Source organism: Eretmochelys imbricata, chromosome 19 (assembly GCF_965152235.1).
Source record: "Eretmochelys imbricata isolate rEreImb1 chromosome 19, rEreImb1.hap1, whole genome shotgun sequence".
In the NCBI taxonomy this organism is placed as follows: Eukaryota; Metazoa; Chordata; order Testudines; family Cheloniidae; genus Eretmochelys; species Eretmochelys imbricata.
Window position 1 is genome coordinate 19,221,345 of NC_135590.1, and position 19,491 is coordinate 19,240,835.

Sequence of the window (19,491 nt, forward strand, 5' to 3'; positions counted from 1 at the left end):
AGTTCCACCTTGGTGCTGATGGGGGAACAAATGGTAGAAGGGGAAGGCTCCTTCTGAGGTCTCCTCCATGATGGACTCTGGAAGATGGGCAGCATTGCCCCACCACCACCACCACCACCAGGGCCTCCTTGGCTAGCTCCATCCCCTGAATTTTCTCAGGAGGTGCGTAAGCAGGCCTACCAGCAGCCTCCCTAGATATCAGGCAGGAGGCTTCCTTCCCTTCCTCGAGAGGCAGGTGCTGGGCCCACAACTTGGTTTGCCATGCTTTGCCACCATTACTAGTAACCAGCCCCCTGTGGTGGTGTCTTTGGAGAGCTGGCCAGTGGGGGTGGGACCAGGGGGTACGGGCAATGGGATTGGGGCTTGGGGGGGATGGAGAGGGGTCAACGGGGGAGGGGTGGTCTCCATCTGAGATAGGCCCTTTCCCAGGCTGCCAGATGTACAGGGACTGAGGGGTTTGTGCTGTTCAGGAAAGACAGAAGTCAAGGTAAAGGTGGTGCAATATCCTTGTATGTTAATAATGAGGAAACTAGAAGTGATGGAATGGATAAAACAGAGTGTGTTTGGGTCAAAATCATGTTGGGGAAGAAAGCTACCAGAGGTTCCCCTAGGATAGCGCTTGGGGCGTGCTACAGACCCTTGGATCCGATTTGGATATGGATAGAGACCTCTTTAATGGCTTTTAATTAAATAATTCTACTGGGAATTGTGTGGTTATGGGAGACTTTAACTTCCTAGATTCAGATTGGAGGATAAGTGCTACTAATAATGGTAGGGCCCAGATTTTCCTGGACATGATAGCTGACAGATTTCTTCACCAAACAATCGCTGAACCAACAAGAGAGGATGCCATTTTAGATTTGGTATTGGTGAGTAGCGAGGAGCTCATAGAAGAACTGGTTGTAGGGGACAACCTTGGTTCGAGTGATCATGAGCTAATTCAGTTTAAATTAAATGGAAGGACAAACAAAAATAGATCTGCAACTAGGGTCCTTGATTTCAAAAGGGCAAACTTTAAAAAAAATAAGGGAAATATTTAGGGCAGTTACTAGACTGAAGAACTCAAGGATCTGAATGTGGAGGTGGCTTGGAATTACTTTAAGTCAAAGTTGCAGAAACTATCTGAAGCCTGCATCCCAACCAAGGGGGAAAAATTCATTGGGAAGAGTTTCAGACCAAGCTGGATGAGTAAGCATCTCAAACAGGCTATTAAGGAAAGATGGGCTTGATCAGCAAGGAACGCTACCTCTTGGAAGTCAAAAAGTGTAGGGAAAAAGTGAGAACTGTCAAAAACCAAGCAGAGTTGGACCAAGCAAAGGAAATTAAAACCAATAGTAAAAGGTTCTATAGCCATATAAATAAAAACAAGGAAAGAAGTGGAATTACTAATCACTGAAGATGGGGTGGAGATTAAAAATAACTAGGCATGGCCCACACTTAAACAAATATTTTCTTTGGTTGGGGAGGGCTCTGAGTTACTACAGAGAATTCCTCCTTAGGTGTCTGACTGCAGGGTCTTGCTGAAATGCTCAGGGTCTAACTGATCACCCTATCTGTGGTTAGGAAGGAATTTTCCCCCACATCAGATTGAAAGACGCTCGGGGGGGGGGGGGGCATTCGTCTTCCTCTGCAGCAGGGGGCACAGGTCACTTGCAGGTTTAAACTAGTTTAAAGAGTGGATTCTCTGTAACTTGAAGTCTCTAAATGATGATTTGAGGATTTCATTAACTCAGCCAGAGGTTAGGGGTCAGTGAGGTTTTATGGCCTGCAATATGCAGATCAGACTAGATGATCATAATAGTCCCATCTGGCCTTAAAGTCTATGACTAAGCAGAGGTGGGGAAATGACAGTAACTGGGGGTTGCCCTCCGTCAGTCTCCAGCCCCCTTCCCCTCACGGGTGAAGCTGCCAGAGTGGAAGCCTCGCATGGCCAAGCTGGGGTCTGCCATCGAGTGCAGGTGATGGGAACGGCCACCAGAGGGAAGAGTAGGGGTAGGGAAAAGGAAGCGAACCACTCCGCCCCACTAGACTGCGTGCGAGGGAGGAGGTGCAAACATAAACTGGAGGGGTTAACAACAAAATCAAGGAGGGTATGGGGCAGAACAGGCTGTAAAAGTGAGGGGGTGCGGTGAGTGGGGGAATCCAATGAAATGGGGGGATCACAAGTGCAGGAAGTATGCAAGTGCATGGGCTGGGAGGGGCAGAAGGGGCCTGGCTAGGGGACAAACAGCAAAGGGCAGGCTAAGGAAAACAGGTAAGCAAACACCCAGGGGGGCTGGGTGGGGCAGGTAGGAGGGGGAAGAGGAAAACTGCCAGGATGGAGCTGGTGGGCAGGCCGGGTGAGGAGGAGGTGGCCCACCAGCCCAATGCTAACTGGGGTGAAGAGAGGGGAGGGGTAAGTCCAAGGGGGTGACGTACACCCATGTGTGCTGTGAAGGAGTCTCTGCAGCAGCAGTACTCCCAGGGTAGGAGGGAGGCTAGAAGCAGGCAGGTAGTGCAGCAAAAAGACCAGCAGATGGTCCTCAGCAGCAGGAGGAGCAGCTGCAGAGAAGTAGATGGACTGGGGGGAGGGCTCCAGGCTGCTTCCCCCACCCCAGCAGCAGCTACAGCAAAACAAAAGCAGCTGTCACAGGAGCAGTTGCAGTAGCCTTAGCAGCCTCCTCTTCCAGTGACAGCCACTGCAGCAGTGACAAGGCCTCATCCGCAGTCACAGGTGTGCAGGGAGTGAGGTGGGGGATTGCAGGAACAGAAAGGAGTCTCCTGGTTAAAGCAGATGAATGCCATCCTGGAGAATTAGATTCCATCCCTGCTTCTGTCACAGAGTTCCTATGTGATGCTGGCAAATCGCTTAAAACAAGCTGTCATAAATAGAAAGGGAAGGATAACCACCTTTCTGCCCACAGAACTATAAAATCCCTCCTGGCCAGAGGCAAAACCCTTTCACCTGTAAAGGGTTAAGAAGCTAGGATAACCTCGCTGGCACCTGACCAAAATGACCAATGAGGAGACAAGATACTTTCAAAGCTGGAAGGGGGCGGGAAAAAAGGGTCTGTCTGTCTGTGTGATGCTTTTGCCGGGACCAGGTCAGGAATGCTTTTCAGAACTTCTGTTAAGTTAGTAAGTAATCTACCTAGAAATGCATTAGATTTCCTTTTGTTTAAATGGCTGGTAAATAAGCTGAGCTGGAGGGAATATATATTCTTGTTTTTGTGTCTTTTTGTAACTTAAGGTTTTGCCTAGAGGGATTCTCTGTGTTTTGAATCTGATTACCCTGTAAGGTATTTACCATCCTGATTTTACAGAGGTGATTCTTTTACTTTTTCTTTAATTAAAATTCTTCTTTTAAGATCCTGATTGCTTTTTCATTGTTCTTAAGATCCAAGGGTTTGGGTCTGTGTTCACCTATGCAAATTGGTGAGGATTTTTATCAAGCCTTCCCCAGGAAAGGGAGTGTAGGGCTTGGGGGGATATTTTGGGGGAAGACATCTCCAAGTGGGCTCTTTCCCTGTTCTTTGTTTAACACGCTTGGTGGTGGCAGCATAGGGTTCAAGGACAAAGCAAAGTTTGTACCCTGAGGAAGTTTTTAACCTAAGCTGGTAAGAATAAACTTAGGGGGTCTTTCATGCAGGTCCCCACATCTGTACCCTAGAGTTCAGAGTGGGGAAGGAACCTTGACACAAGCTTTCACAGGGGGTCACTAAGGCCTGGTCTACACTACAAAGTTAGGTCAATGTAAGCTACCTTGCTTGACCTATTTATGTGTGTGTCTACACTCAACTTTGTCTCCCACCGATATAAGCACCTTGTTACTGCAACACAGTAATGCCTCCTCCCTGAACAGCATTCAGCCAGGGTCAATGTACTGTGGTTGATGCAGTGCAAGTGCGGACACTGTGTGGCTTGTGTTGACCCTAACAGTCCTCCAGCAGCTTTCCCACAATGTCTGACAGTGGCCACTCTGCTTACATTGTAAATGCCACTGCCCAGGGGTCACAGAGACCAGAAAACAACCCCACCACCACCACCTCTTTAAAAACCCAGCATAGTTTTGAAATGCTTTTTCCTAATTGCCCAGCCTGGGAGCTCACCTGGCAGCTCTCCACTGTTGTGTGCAACTGTCCAACCTACTCTGCTATCTACATGCTCTAGACATGCTCCTGCCTGGAGTAGACAGGAAGAATTGGATCTCCTGGCCTATGGGGAGAAGAGGCACAGCTAATGAGCAGACATAGAAACGTCAACATCTACATGCAGATTGCACAGGGGATGAAGGAGAAGGACTACAATAGGGGCAAGAGCAGTGCCCTGTGAAAGTGAAGGAACCATGGTAGGCATAGCAGAAGGTCAGGGGTGCCATCAGTTGATCCAGTGCTAAGCCACCCACCTGCCACTTTTACGAGGAGTTGCATGCCATACTTGGTGGAGATCCCACCTGCACCCCACAGAGCACAATGGATACTCCTGAGAAGCCTGAGACACAGACTCATACCATGAACAGTGAGGAGGAGGATGGGGGTCTTGTGACCTAGGGCCATGAGCCAGGACTGTTCAAAACTATACCATAGTCTAGGCAGTCCCATTGGGCTCACCCTAGCATGGGTGAGCCTGATGCAGGTCAAGGAACCTCAGGTTAAGTGTGTGAATTCATTTTCCATTACAATGTTTAACAGTACAGATGGTGTCACACCCCAACATAGAAGGACACTGGTATCACATTTTCATTAATTTACTCATCTAAGTAGAGGCAGTGGTTCGGCAAACATCAGCAGAGTTATCTGCATTTCATTTCCCCTATAGGGCTAGATAGGGGTGGGCGGCCAAAGAATCACAGACGTGTCGGACTGAAAGGGACATCAGAAGATCATCTGGTCCAGTCCCCTTCACGCAAGGCATGCAGAGCAATTTATGTACGCAGGGATGTCCTTTGACCCCTCCTGAGAGGTCTCGATGAAACTTTGCAGAGTACTTCCATGAATCCTCTCCCGAAGGTTTCTAGTGATTGCAGGCTTATTTTTTCATCCAGGGTAGGACACTTTCCCACCCCAGTGCACAATGACTTTGGCGGGCACCATTGCAATATACAGACAAGCAGCATAAGGGCCCAGGTGGCTTTGGGACGCCAGCAATTATGCTCAGGAGTGAGTGTCATGGATCCAGAGGATTGGTGCTGTGGCCCCAGCTTTGGAATGGTCTCTAGGAGGAAAAGCTTTAGTGTGCCAGACCCCCTAGGGGTCTCGCTCTTCTTCCATAGTAAGCTATGCAGCTTTCGCTGCCTCCTTAGACTGGGCCTCTGGGCCTGCAGCCTTCCAGCTTCACACCATGAGCTCCTTTCAGCAACTTCAACTGAGAAAGACCCCAAGGAGTCCAGGAGAGCTGGCTGTATTTCAAGGAATCCCTGTTGAGATTACAGGGACAAACCATCCCAATGAGTCGAAAGAATAGTAAATATGGCAGGCGACCAGCTTGGCTTAATGGTGAAATCCTAGCGGATCTTAAACATAAAAAAGAAGCTTACAAGAAGTGGAAGGTTGGACATATGACCAGGGAAGAGTATAAAAATATTGCTCGGGCATGTAGGAATGAAATCAGGAGGGCCAAATCGCACCTGGAGCTGCAGCTAGCAAGAGATGTCAAGAGTAACAAGAAGGGTTTTTTCAGGTATGTTGGCAACAAGAAGGAAGCCAAGGAAAGTGTGGGCCCCTTACTGAATGAGGGAGGCAACCTAGTGACAGAGGATGTGGAAAAAGCTAATGTACTCAATGCTTTTTTTGCCTCTGTTTTCACTAACAAGGTCAGCTCCCAGACTGCTGCGCTGGGCATCACAAAATGGGGAAGAGATGGCCAGCCCTCTGTGGAGATAGAGGTGGTTAGGGACTATTTAGAAAAGCTGGACGTGCACAAGTCCATGGGGCCGGAAGAGTTGCATCCGAGAGTGCTGAAGGAATTGGCGGCTATGATTGCAGAGCCATTGGCCATTATCTTTGAAAACTCGTGGCGAACCGGGGAAGTCCCGGATGACTGGAAAAAGGCTAATGTAGTGCCAATCTTTAAAAAAGGGAAGGAAGAGGATCCTGGGAACTACAGGCCAGTCAGCCTCACCTCAGTCCCTGGAAAAATCATGGAGCAGGTCCTCAAAGAATCAATCCTGAAGCACTTGCATGAGAGGAAAGTGATCAGGAACAGCCAGCATGGATTCACCAAGGGAAGGTCATGCCTGACTAATCTAATAGCCTTTTATGATGAGATTACTGGTTCTGTGGATGAAGGGAAAGCAGTGGATGTATTGTTTCTTGACTTTAGCAAAGCTTTTGACATGGTCTCCCACAGTATTCTTGTCAGCAAGTTAAGGAAGTATGGGCTGGATGAATGCACTATAAGGTGGGGAGAAAGCTGGCTAGATTGTCGGGCTCAACGGGTAGTGATCAATGGCTCCATGTCTAGTTGGCAGCCGGTATCAAGTGGAGTGCCCCAAGGGTCGGTCCTGGGGCCGGTTTTGTTCAATATCTTCATAAATGATCTGGAGGATGGTGTGGATTGCACTCTCAGCAAATTTGCGGATGATACTAAACTGGGAGGAGTGGTAGATACACTGGAGGGGAGGGATAGGATACAGAAGGACCTAGACAAATTGGAGGATTGGGCCAAAAGAAATCTGATGAGGTTCAATAAGGATAAGTGCAGGGTCCTGCACTTAGGATGGAAGAATCCAATACACCGCTACAGACTAGGGACCGAATGGCTAGGCAGCAGTTCTGCGGAAAAGGACCTAGGGGTGACAGTGGACGAGAAGCTGGATATGAGTCAGCAGTGTGCCCTTGTTGCCAAGAAAGCCAATGGCATTTTGGGATGTATAAGTAGGGGCATAGCGAACAGATCGAGGGACGTGATCGTTCCCCTCTATTCAACATTGGTGAGGCCTCATCTGGAGTACTGTGTCCAGTTTTGGGCCCCACACTACAAGAAGGATGTGGATAAATTGGAGAGAGTCCAGCGAAGGGCAACAAAAATGATTAGGGGTCTAGAACACATGACTTATGAGGAGAGGCTGAGGGAGCTGGGATTGTTTAGCCTGCAGAAGAGAAGAATGAGGGGGGATTTGATAGCTGCTTTCAACTACCTGAAAGGGGGTTCCAAAGAGGATGGCTCTAGACTGTTCTCAATGGTAGCAGATGACAGAACGAGGAGTAATGGTCTCAAGTTGCAGTGGGGGAGGTTTAGATTGGATATTAGGAAAAACTTTTTCACTAAGAGGGTGGTGAAACACTGGAATGTGTTACCTAGGGAGGTGGTAGAATCTCCTTCCTTAGAGGTTTTTAAGGTCAGGCTTGACAAAGCCCTGGCTGGGATGATTTAACTGGGAATTGGTCCTGCTTCGAGCAGGGGGTTGGACTAGATGACCTTCTGGGGTCCCTTCCAACCCTGATATTCTATGATTCTATGTGCACCAATCACCTCCTAGCATTGCAAGCACTGCAATCCCTAGCAGAGAAACAAATATTAGTGGCTTTCCACTTCAAATTGCTGCCTCAAGGCATCCCTGATCCTTATGGTCCCGTTCTATGCCCCTCTAATAGCCCTGGTGTCTGGCTGTTCAAACTCCAGGTCCTGAGCCTCTGTGGTCCAGCCCTGAGTGAAGCTTTCACCCTTCCTTTCACAAATATTATGGAGTGTACAAGCAACTATAGGAATATTGTCATTGGCTATGTCCAGCTTCCCATACAGGCATAGTCAGCGGGCTTTTAAACGGCCAAATATGCACTCATCAGCCATTCTGCACATGCTCAGCCTGTTGTTGAACTGCTCCTTGCTGCTGTCAAGTTGCCCCGTGTATGGCTCCATAAGCCACGGCATTAAGGGGTAGGCAGGGTCTCCCAGGATCATAATGGGCATTTCGACTTCCCCTGCGGTGATCTTCTGGTCGAGGAAGAAAGTCCCTGCTTGCAGCTTCTTGAACAGGCCAGGTTCTGAAAGATGGACCAGCCTGCGTTAATGTCTGTGAAACGCCCACAGTGATCCACAAGCACCTGGAGAACCATTGAGAAATACCCCTTGCGATTAATGTACTCTGTGGCTAGGTGGTCTGGTGCCAGAATTGGAATATGCATACTATCTATCGCCTCTCCGCAGTTAGGGAAGCTCATTTGTGCAAAGCCATCCACAATGTCATGCATGTTGCCCAGAGTCACGGTCTTTCGGAGCAGGATGCAATTACGGGTGCTGCACACTTCTGTCAACATGACTCCAACGGTCGACTTTCCCACTCCAAGCTGGTTAGCGACAGATCAGTAGCCATCTGGAGTAGCCAGCTTCCACAGTGCAATCACCACGTGCTTCTCCAGCGACAGGGCAGCTCTCATTCTCGTGTCCTCGTGCCGTAGGGCTGGGGCGAGTTCATCCCGCAGTCCCATGAATGTGGCTTTCCTCATGTGAAAGTTCTGCAGCCACTGCTCCTCACCCCAGTCGTGCATCACAATGCGATCCCACCACCCAGTGCTTGTTTTCCGAGCCCAAAAGCAGAGTTCCACTCTGGTCAATAGCTCTGTGAATGCCACAAGCAAACTCGTGTCATAGCTACTATGCGTGGCGAGAACAATGCTGTACTCCTCTCGCCTTTGTAGTTTAAGGAATAACTCCACTGTCACGCATGAGGTGTTGGTCAGGCCAAGCAGCATACTGGTTACCCGTGCGGGATCCATTCCTGCAGCCTGAAAGAGGCAGCGCCCGGCGTGCAGTGCACAAACCGTTGAAAGATGGCGCCAAATGCGGACGGAAGCCCCGGGATTGCTGGGCTGCGAAGCAACGCATCATGGGGCATTGGGACTGGACCCAGGATGCCCCGCGACCCCCTCCGCCTTCCCACAAGTTTCAGCAGCAGAAGAGAAAGAGGCACTCTGTGGGACAGCTGCCCAGCGTGCCCCGCTCTGCACGGCGCCGCGGGGGTGAACACGCCATGGCGCGGGCAGCGGTCCCCCTGAACGCGCAATGGCTGCCTCCCTTCTGCGCTCCCCGGCGGCGCTGCCCGCTGCCACCGCCGCGCTGGGACCCGGCCCACGGGACGTGCCCGCCGCACTGCCCGACCCGCCACGGGGCCCCGCACCCTGCTGAGCGCCACAGTGGCCCCGGCCTGCGGGACGTGCCCCCAGCATTGCCCAGCCCGCCACGGGGCCCCGCACCCTGCTGAGCGCCGCGCTGGGACCTGGCCCGCGGGACGTGCCCGCCGCATTGCCCGGCCCGCCACGGGGCCCTGCACCCTGCTGAGCGCTGCGCTGGGACCTGGCCCGCGGGACGTGCCCGCCGCATTGCCCGGCCCGCCAGGGGGCCCCGCACCCTGCTGAGCGCCGCGCTGGGACCTGGCCCGCGGGACGTGCCCGCCGCATTGCCCGGCCCGCCCCTGGGCCCCGCACCCTGCTGAGCGCCGCGCTGGGACCTTGCCCGCGGGACGTGCCCGCCGCATTGCCCGGCCCGCCCCTGGGCCCCGCACCCTGCTGAGCGCCGCGCTGGGACCCGGCCCGCGGGACGTGCCCGCCGCATTGCCCGGCCCGCCACGGGGCCCCGCACCCTGCTGAGCGCCGCGCTGGGACCCGGCCCGCGGGACGTGCCCCCAGCATTGCCCGGCCCGCCCCTGGGCCCCGCACCCTGCTGAGCGCCGCGCTGGGACCCGGCCCGCGGGACGTGCCCGCAGCACTGCCCGGCCCGCCCCTGGGCCCCGCACCCTGCTGAGCGCTGCGCTGGGACCTGGCCCGCGGGACGTGCCCGCCGCATTGCCCGGCCCGCCCCTGGGCCCCGCACCCTGCTGAGCGCCGCGCTGGGACCTGGCCCGCGGGACGTGCCCCCAGCACTGCCCGGCCCGCCACGGGGCCCCGCACCCTGCTGAGCGCTGCGCTGGGACCCGGCCCGCGGGACGTGCCCCCAGCATTGCCCGGCCCGCCACGGGGCCCCGCACCCTGCTGAGCGCCGCGCTGGGACCCGGCCCGCGGGACGTGCCCGCAGCACTGCCCGGCCCGCCACTGGGCCCCGCACCCTGCTGAGCGCCGCGCTGGGACCTGGCCCGCGGGACGTGCCCGCCGCATTGCCCGGCCCGCCACTGGGCCCCGCACCCTGCTGAGCGCCGCGCTGGGACCCGGTCCGCGGGACGTGCCCGCCGCACTGCCCGGCCCGCCACGGGGCCCCGCACCCTGCTGAGCGCCGCGCTGGGACCCAGCCCGCGGGACGTGCCCCCAGCATTGCCCGGCCCGCCCCTGGGCCCCGCACCCTGCTGAGCGCCGCGCTGGGACCTTGCCCGCGGGACGTGCCCGCCGCATTGCCCGGCCCGCCCCTGGGCCCCGCACCCTGCTGAGCGCCGCGCTGGGACCTTGCCCGCGGGACGTGCCCGCCGCATTGCCCGGCCCGCCACGGGGCCCCGCACCCTGCTGAGCGCCGCGCTGGGACCTTGCCCGCGGGACGTGCCCGCCGCACTGCCCGGCCCGCCACGGGGCCCCGCACGCTCGGCTGCAGCCCGCACTGGGGACCCCCCCCCAGAATGACTTCCCACCGACCAGCAGCAAAGCCGCCCCGCGAGCCCCCGGACTGAGCCGGCCCCTCCCGCGCCCACGGCCCGGGCAGCTCCCCGCTGACGGCCCCGCACCGACAGGCCCAGGCGGCGCCCGGCGCACAGACCCGGCCCCCCGCCCCCGCCGCGCGAGCTGCCAGCCTGCGCGCGCAGCCCGCGCTCTCCCAGGGGCCGGGCTTCTCGGCCCCGCCCACGCTCCCGGCGCGGATTGGCGCGGAGCCGGCCCCGCCCCCCCCGCCGCGGCTCGTGGGCGGCGCTGGCTGCGCGCGGCGTTGTCAGGCGGGGCCGCGGCGCCTCAGAGTGCGACCGCGCCAAGGGCAGGCGGGCGATGGCGGCGGCGATGGCGGCGACGGGGCTGCGCGGGGGCCTGCGCGGGGCCTTGGCGCTGCAGCAGCGGGGATGGAGCTCGGGCTCCGGCTCCGACCAGGTACCGCGGCCCGGCCGCCCGGGGCCGCCCGGCGTGACTCTGTCCCGGCCGCGGAGGGGCGCCGGGAGGGGCGAGGCGCCGCGCCGCGGGGGCAGGCGGGGCCTGGGGCTTCCCTGACGTGTGTCTCTCCCTGCAGCTGGGCGAGCTGGGGAGCGGGGCTGGGAAGGGCGGCGGCGGCGGCGGCTCGATCCGTGAGGCCGGAGGGGCCTTCGGGAAGAGGCAGGCGGCCCACGAGGAGCGGTACTTCAGGTGAGTCTCGTGCGCCGCCCGGACTCCTGGGTTCCGAGCTGCGCGGCCCCCGCCCGCGTGGGAGAGCGGGGAGCCTGGCTGCCCCTGCCCGGGTCCGGCCCGCCGCCGGCTGCTGCCCGCGTAACCTCGGGGCGCCCGGACTCGCCTCCTGGGGGCCCTGGCAGCGCGTCTGACCCTCGGGGGCTGCCCGGGAACAAGGGGTCGCCCGCTCGCTGCCGTAGGCTGCGCCCCGTGCCCGGCGCCTGCGCCGGCTGGTGCCCTCGGGCCGGTGCTCGGCTGCTCGGGCCGCTTGCGGGCTCGCTCCTCCTGTAGCGACAGCCCTGTGAGGGCTGGCTCGCCGTGAGAAGCCCGACGCCTCTCGCCGGCGGCTGCACGGGCCCTGGCGCGCCCAGTCCGCTCGAGACTGAGAGCGGAGTCTCGCTGCCGGCATGAGGCGAGGGGCGGGTGAGAGACCCTGGCTTGTCCCAGCTGGGACCTCAGATCCTCCTAGATGTTCAGGAAATATCAATAGCTGGGGTTGCCCTCTGTTAGAAGAGCTGTCTGCTATCATGCCCATCTCTGTAGTATCCCAGCACCTTATGTAGTGACCTGTGTGTAAAAAGAAAAGGAGGACTTGTGGCACCTTAGAGACTAACCAATTTATTTGAGCATGAGCTTTCGTGAGCTACAGCTCACTTCATCAGATGCATACTGTGGAAACTGCAGTAGACATTATATACACACAGAGACCATGAAACAATACCTCCTCCCACCCCACTGTCCTGCTGGTAATAGCTTATCTGGACAGTGGGGTGGGAGGGGGTATTGTTTCATGGTCTGTGTGTGTATATAATGTCTACTGCAGTTTCCCATCCGATGAAGTGAGCTGTAGCTCACGAAAGCTCATGCTCAAATAAATTGGTTAGTCTCTAAGGTGCCACAAGTACTCCTTTTCTTTTTGCAAAGACAGACTAACACGGCTGTTACTCTGTGACCTGTGTGTGTTGCACCCTACCCTTTTCATCCATTTACAACCTGATTTCTCTTCATAAAATTGGGGTACGACCTGGTAAACTCTAGCCTTTTCGTTTTGGGGCACTGCTGCTAGATAGGGTCAGGTTTGGTAAATGTTAACAGCAGCGCAGTCCTGATTGCCGCCCTCCCAGGAGAACATACCTGCTTGATGGGGATTGTCCGTGTAGCTCAGCAACCTAGGCTTTGTGTCCAGTGGTGCCAATCAGTCTATAGAATCCTGTGTTCCTGTCTAGTTGGAATCATTGTCTGCTGTTGTCCTGAAATGAAGGTGATCCAATTAGCTATGTAAGCTTTGAAACCCTTTTGTGTCTCGGGAATACTTGTGGGTGGGTGGGAGTTTGATTTAGACAGTCTACTTAAACCAAGTCAATCTCAAACTCCCAAATAACTTGGTTTGTCTGAACTGGTGATGTGCACTGTGCAGGGAGAAGGAGGCGGAACAGCTGGCTTCTTTGAGGAAACATCATGAAGAAGAAATCGATCATCACAAGAAAGAAATAGAGCGGCTGCAGAAAGAAATCGAACGCCATAAGTACAAGATCAAGAAACTTAAAAATGATGATTAAGCTGCTGTTGGTTTTTTCTTGTACGGCCAGTGCTTCTCAGTGTAATCATTGCATTGGAGACTGTATGCTTTAGCCAACATAATCTAAATTTTCTCTGTTAGAGGATGTACTACGAAAGTCAAATAAAATTCTGTCTCCTGCTCTGTTTAGTGATGGTCTTATTTAAAATAACATTTTTCTTTTTCAGCTAAACCCTTGTTGGAGTTTCATATAGAGTTGAAATGCTTTTTATACCTTTTTGTAGACCACATCTAAATAAATCAAATTTAAGGTAATTAGAAGATCATCAGCTGAACTCCCACATGAGGTTATGGGCTAGAGAGTTATCAGCTAAAAACTAGCACCAATATTACTCAATGTTACCCTTCCTTTGTTGAACAATTTAAACTTGTTTTCATTGCCTCAAACAAACCTTCACCCTAGTTAAAGGGGGGTTGGAACAGATAGGTGAAATAAATATGGGGTTGTAAGGGGTTTTTAATCAATGTGCAATTCATTATACACCTTGTTAAAGAAGAACCCACCCCACATACAGTGGAGTATTAGTGGATATGGAAAGTCAACCTGTTTGATTTCCTTGTTAAAATGTTCCCTTATTCAAAAGATTTAACCTATCAAGTGCTGGCTTTCAGTCTTTCTGGGTGAGTGTGTAAGTCCCCTTTCATAGGGTGGGTTATGTTAGACTCGACATTTTACTGTTAGTGGTTTTATTTTGATGGTCAACAGATTTTCTCCACATCTCAACTACCAGCAAACAACCTACTCAGCTTATATGTAGCTTTCTGCAAGTAGGGAGCTAAAAAGAAGATGAAGAGAAGGAGGCAGACGGACAGGAAGAGTTACCACTCCTGCTCTACTCTCTCCATCTGCCAACCTATGAGTTAGGGGCAAATTCCCTAACAAACTATTTCTAAGTAGTCCCACCTTGTGCAGACTAGTGTACTTAGCTATCACACAACTAAGTAGTGCAGTGCAGTTGGTTGGATCTCAGGATTATGTGGCTGGAAGAGATGCTTCTGACCAACTGGTGGGCAGCTCACAGAGGCTTTGATACAGAAAATGTTTTGACTAGGGTACAGTTTCCACAGACTGAATGAGAATAGAGTAATTGTTTTTCTTTAAGAGTGCATAAATCAAATAGTCAGCAAGTAGAAATAATCGATTTCTGCATCCGTATTTTTTTCTCCTTTCACCTGAGAAATTGTGCAGCTGCCATGTGTTGGGTTTTGTTAGTGCTGGTAAATATTTTCATTATGAGCAGGGGCATAGTGCCATATGGTGCTGGATGCTCTGCAGACAGAAAAGAATCCCTGTCCTGACAAGCTTATTTTTACTACATCTGCATTAAACCTGATAAATCAACTGGAGGAAAGAAACTGCCTTGCAGAATATTTCATGCCCACCCTACTTGTGGGGGTGGTTGCAGGGTGTTCCCAGAATGCCCGTCGTATGTCTGAATTCATTCTCTGAATTTTAAGCATTTTATTATTTTAAAGGAAAGTCTTATCTTCACACACAAGTTACGGTAATTTAAATTGGTTTGAAAGCTACTTAAACCAGAACAAACTCCTATGTAGACATTAGTTTAAGAGGATTATTTTGCTTTCATTTAAACTGTTTTAAACATTACTAATCCATGCTCTCATGGAGTTGATGTCATTGGGGGTACTGATTTCAAGGCATCTAAGGTACTTTGATTGCAGGATACATATACATACATCATCTGTATACAGCTGAGGTAGCTTTGCAGGCAGCATATGGTAAGGCAGCTTGAACCCCCAATAGAGAAAATGTATTTGTTTTGAAATGGATGTCCATACAATATGATATACCTCAGAAAGTGCTGCTGGACAAAGCTTCGGCCGTTCACCTGAGAAATTCCTCTTCTGATAAACAAGTAAGCAATGGTGCTGGGGTGGAGGGAGAGGAATAGTTCACATTCCTCATTGGATGAACGTTAAACTATTCCAATAACGTGGGTGGGTGGAGAACATTTTTCCTTAATGCTGGGAACAGAAGTGAAGAGGTAGGGGATACAAAATACAGGTATTATCAGCATTAACAATTGCTTTTCTCCACTGAAATTGATTTAATTAGATTTTTTAAAAATAATATTTAGAAATTTATTTTAAAATGTTACTTTAAATACATTAATTTCTCTTCAATGTTCAGTGAGTGCACCTATGCCTTGGTCTTACACAACCACCCCACCTGGCAAATTTGCTGTCAGTTACACTGGCATCACTTTGGAGTGTAATTCTACTGACCCCCGTGGACTTACAGTTTAGCTCAGATCGAGCCAGGATTCTCTAGTTTCCATGGCTGCTTACCCACTGCCCTGGGAGGTGGGTATAATAGGCCAGGGAGGCCTCACCTCTTCCCCAAGGCCCTACCAATTGCTGCATCCCTCCTCTCCCCCTCCCCTGTTAGACCCCCTTGCCTGCTGCTCGGCATGTCCCTTTTTGCCCCCCAGCCCTTATGGGGGTGGGGGATGTAGGAGAGGGGGGACATGGAGAGTGTGAGTGGTGGGGGCCTTGGAGGGAGGGGATGGAGGAGAGGAGGGACACGGCAGGCATGGGGGGGCCATACAGGGGAGGAGGGTGGAGGAGAGGAGGGATGTGGTGGGCAGAGGGGCAGAGGAGGGCCTAGGGCAGAGCCGGGGTGGAGTGTGGGTGGAAGAGGCAGGGCAAGGAGCTATCCTCCCCAAGGAGAAGTTTCACCTGCCGCCCGTGCACCCTCCAGGCTGTACATGGAATTAGGTAGGGTCATGTGGAAATAATAGTTTGTGATTGTGTAATTAAGGACTGTAGCAGAATAGACAAGCACAAATGTTGAGGTTTCTCTATGAGAATAACACCCACCAACTCTTGTCTCCTTCATTTTTCTGTTTCTCCCATTGTGTTTGCCACAGCCCAATGGCATCATAACTCCCTGGCAGAAGATTCCTCTTCCCAGGCCCCTTGATTGAGACTGGGAAGGGGGCAAAGGTTCCAGACACTCTTCACTCATCAGCATTTCCCCATAGAGGTTACACGTCCTCTTTTCCATGGAGATGTCTGCATGAAATTACTCAGACAACAGTAACCTCGAAAAAGGAGAAGAAACAAAGGAAGATGTATTGAGAAGAGAAAATGGAATTTAAACAAAAGAAATAAATTGTTAGTTTATCAGACATGTCAATCTAGATATACTGTGCTAGATATGGCCTTGTCAGCTTAGCTATAGTGACAAAAGGAATGTGAAGCTCAATCCCCTTGAATCAAATCCAATCTCTCTCTGTGATCATGCTGGTCTGCTAACAGTCTTGTACCCCACGTTCACCCATTTTACAAGACTATGATAAATTTTGTACAAAGTATGCTTTGTGAGGTATCATTTGAAAATTCATAATTTGCTGATTGGTATTGTCCTGGTAAAATATGTGTGGCAACATTGTATGTAAAGTTATAAAATAAACTAAGAGATGGGGGGAAAGCCGATTGCTGCAGAGGAGCACGTGGATCGGACAGAGACTTCTCTTAGAGGAGAGTCTGTTGATAGAGATTATCTAGGTTTTAGTCAGGAGGAGAGGATGGAAGAGGATATTGATATAATAGGCATCACAAAAATCTGGTGGAGTGAGGACAATCAATGGGACACAATCATTCCGGGGTACAAAATATATCGTAAGGACAGAACAGGTTTTGCAGAGGTGTGTTGGGGAAGTGGCACTATATGTGAAAGAAAATGTAGAATCAAACGAAGTAAAAATCTTAAATGAATCCACATGTTCCATAGAATCTCTATGGATAGTAATTCCATGCTCTAATAAGAATATAACAGTAGGGATCTATTATCGACCACCTGACCAGGACAGTGACAGTGACTATGAAATGTTAAGGGAGATTAGAGAGGCTATCAAAATAAAGAACTCAATAATAGTAGGGGATTTCAATTATCCCCGTATTTGACTGGGTACATGTCATTTCAGGATGAAATGCAGAGACAAAATTACTCGATACTTTAAATGACTGCTTCTTGGAGCAGCTGGACAGGAACCCACAAGGGGAGAGGCAATTCTTGATCTAGTCCTGAGTGGAGCGCAGGATCTGGTCCACGAGGTAACTATAAGAGGACCGCTTGGAAATAGTGACCATAATATAATAACATTTAACATTCTTACGGTGGGAAGAACACCTCAGCAGCCCAGCACTGTGGCATTTAATTTCAGAAAGGGGAACTATGCAAAAATGAGGAGGTACTTTTAATTTCTGTTTAACTTTCAGAGGGGAAGCCATGTTAGTCTGGATCTGTAAAAGCGGCAAAGAGTCCTGTGGCACCTTATAGACTAACAGACGTACTGGAGCATAAGCTTTTGTGGGTGAATACCCACTTCGTCGGATGCATGCAGTGGAAATTTCGAGAGGCAGGTATAAATATGCAAGCAAGAATCAGGCTCAGGATAGCGAGGTTAGTTCAATCAGGGAGGATGAGGCCCTCTTCTAGCAGTTGAGGTGTGAGCACCAAGGGAGAGAAACTGCTTTTGTAGTTGGCGAGCCAGTCACAGTCTGTTTAATCCTGAGCTGCTGGTGTCAAATTTGCAAACTGAAGCTCAGCAGTTTCTCTTTGAAGTCTGGTCCTGAAGTTTTTTTGCTGCAGGATGGCTACCTTTAAATCTGCTATTGTGTGTCCAGGGAGGCTAAAGTGTTCTCCTACAGGTTTTTGTATATTGCCATTCCTAATATCTGATTTGTGTCCATTTATCCACAAATCAGATATTAGGAATGACAATATACATTAGTTTAGTCTTTTCTCAAGACTAAACATGCCTAATTTTTTAACCTCTCCTCACAGGTCAGGTTTTCTAAACCTTTTATCATTTTTGTTGCTGTCCTATGGACTCTCTCCAATTTGTCCACATCACTCCTAAATGGTGCCCAGAGTTGGACACAGCGCTCCAGCTGGGGCCTTGCCAGTGCTGAGTAGAGCGGGAAAATTACTTCCTGTGTCTTACATAAGGCTGGGGTGAAAGTGAGTCGGTACGGGCCGGTACTGTGTACCGGTAAGAACTCACACCGGCCCATACCCAGCCCACAGTAAAGTGCTGCCGTGGCATCCGGAGCCCTGGGCCCTTTAAATCCACATGGAAGCCCTGAACAGCGTGGGCCAGCCGGACTGGAAAGGCTGGCTGGGGGATGCTGACCCCCCCAGCCCCGCCCCTTCCACCTGAGGCCCCGCTCCTTCCCGGGGCTGGAGCTGCCCCGCCCTTCCTGGTAAGTGGCCTCAGTTACTTTCACCCCTGCATATGACACTCCTGTTCATTCACCCCAGAATCATATTAGCCTTTTTTGCAGCTGCATCACATTGATGACTCACTCAGTTTGTGGTCCACTATAACCCTCAGATTCTTTTCAGCAATACTACCGCCTAAAATTGAATTCGCTTTTTTTGCAACAGCATCGTATTGCATTAGTTTTTTCTTCCTCATGGGCGGCACATGAACTGCCCATTTGGGGAGGCTAGCCCTGGGCTCTGCCCCTTCTGCCCGAGGCTCTGCCCTTCCCGTCCTCAGCCGACCGGGCCCCAAGCCCTCCCCCCCGCCCAGTGCCCCCTGCCTGGAGTGCCGGGTGAGTGCCCTCAGCCCTGGGCTGCAGGCTGGCCTGCCTTAGCCCAAGCCGGAAAAGAGGAGTAGCCTGGGCTAGGGCCATGGGGGAAGAGTGGGAAGCAGGAGGCGGGGCTGAGGGTGGAGCATGGGTGAAGCCACGCCTGGCTGTTTGGGAACACTCAGCCTCTCCTGGCCTCCGATGCTCACCGCTCATGTTCTTCCCAAAGTGTAGCACCTTACATTTGTCTTTGTTAAAATTCATTTTGTTGTCTGTAGCCCACTTCTCCAATTTCTCAAGATGTCTCTGAATTTTAGCTCAGCACTCCAAAGTATTGGCAACCCTCTTAGTTTTGTGTCATCTGCAAATTTGATCAGCATGCTCTCTCTTCCTACATCCAGGTCATTGATAAAGATGTTAAACAACACCGGACCCAGAATAACAGATCCCTGTGGAACCCCACTTGAGACCGCCCTCCAATCTGGCATCATTCCATTAATAGTTACTCTTTGTTTCCACGTACTGTAGTTCTACCAAGCCCACATTTCTCCAGCTTATTTATGAGAATGTCATGTGGGATTGTGTTAAAAGCCTTGCTGAAGTCCAGGTATATTATGTCCACTGCATTCCCCCATCCACCAAACCAGTTACCCTGTCAAAGAAGGAAATCAAGCTGGTTTGGTATAATTTGTTCTGAGTAAATCCAGGCTGGCTGCTAGTGATCACCCCTTCATCCTCCAGGTATTTGCAAATTGAATGTTATATACATTGCTCTAGTAGGGTTCCATGTATTGAAGTCAGGCTGACTGGTCTATAGTTCCACAGTTCCTCCTTTTCCCCCTTTTCAAAGATGGGCACTACACTAGCCCTACTCCAGTCTTCTATTATCCATTAATTTGTAAATGTTATTGCCAGCGGCTCTGAGTTTTCTTCAGCTAATTCCTTCAGCACACTGGGATGAATAGCATCAGGCCCCACTGACTTGAATTCATTCAAAGATCTCTGATGTGTTCTTTTCTTCTCCCAATCTGCATCCCTTCCCTTTTATTGTCTGTGGTAACTTTGCTGGTAGTCCGGTCACATGTTACTTTTTGTGAGAAGGCT

General features: G+C 51.8%; 1 protein-coding gene across 1 annotated transcript; it reads left to right on the forward strand.

Annotated features, from left to right (window-relative positions):
- Positions 1 to 10,841: 10,841 nt before the first annotated feature.
- Positions 10,842 to 12,952, forward strand: ATP5IF1 (ATP synthase inhibitory factor subunit 1). The gene is made up of 3 exons (XM_077838078.1): positions 10,842 to 10,976; positions 11,113 to 11,225; positions 12,664 to 12,952. Exons 1-3 carry the CDS (start codon positions 10,878 to 10,880, stop codon positions 12,803 to 12,805), a joined length of 354 nt encoding a protein of 117 aa, XP_077694204.1. The 5' UTR covers positions 10,842 to 10,877; the 3' UTR covers positions 12,806 to 12,952.
- The last annotated feature ends 6,539 nt before the right edge of the window (positions 12,953 to 19,491 follow it).

Excerpts from the sequence above, each read along its gene's own strand:
- ATP5IF1 (XM_077838078.1), top strand. The coding sequence starts at position 10,878 with ATGGCGGCGGCGATGGCGGCGACGGGGCTGCGCGGGGGCCTGCGCGGG. Across the intron at positions 10,977-11,112 it reads CGGGCTCCGGCTCCGACCAG|CTGGGCGAGCTGGGGAGCGG; the intron begins GTACCGCGGCCC and ends CTCTCCCTGCAG. Across the intron at positions 11,226-12,663 it reads CACGAGGAGCGGTACTTCAG|GGAGAAGGAGGCGGAACAGC; the intron begins GTGAGTCTCGTG and ends TGCACTGTGCAG.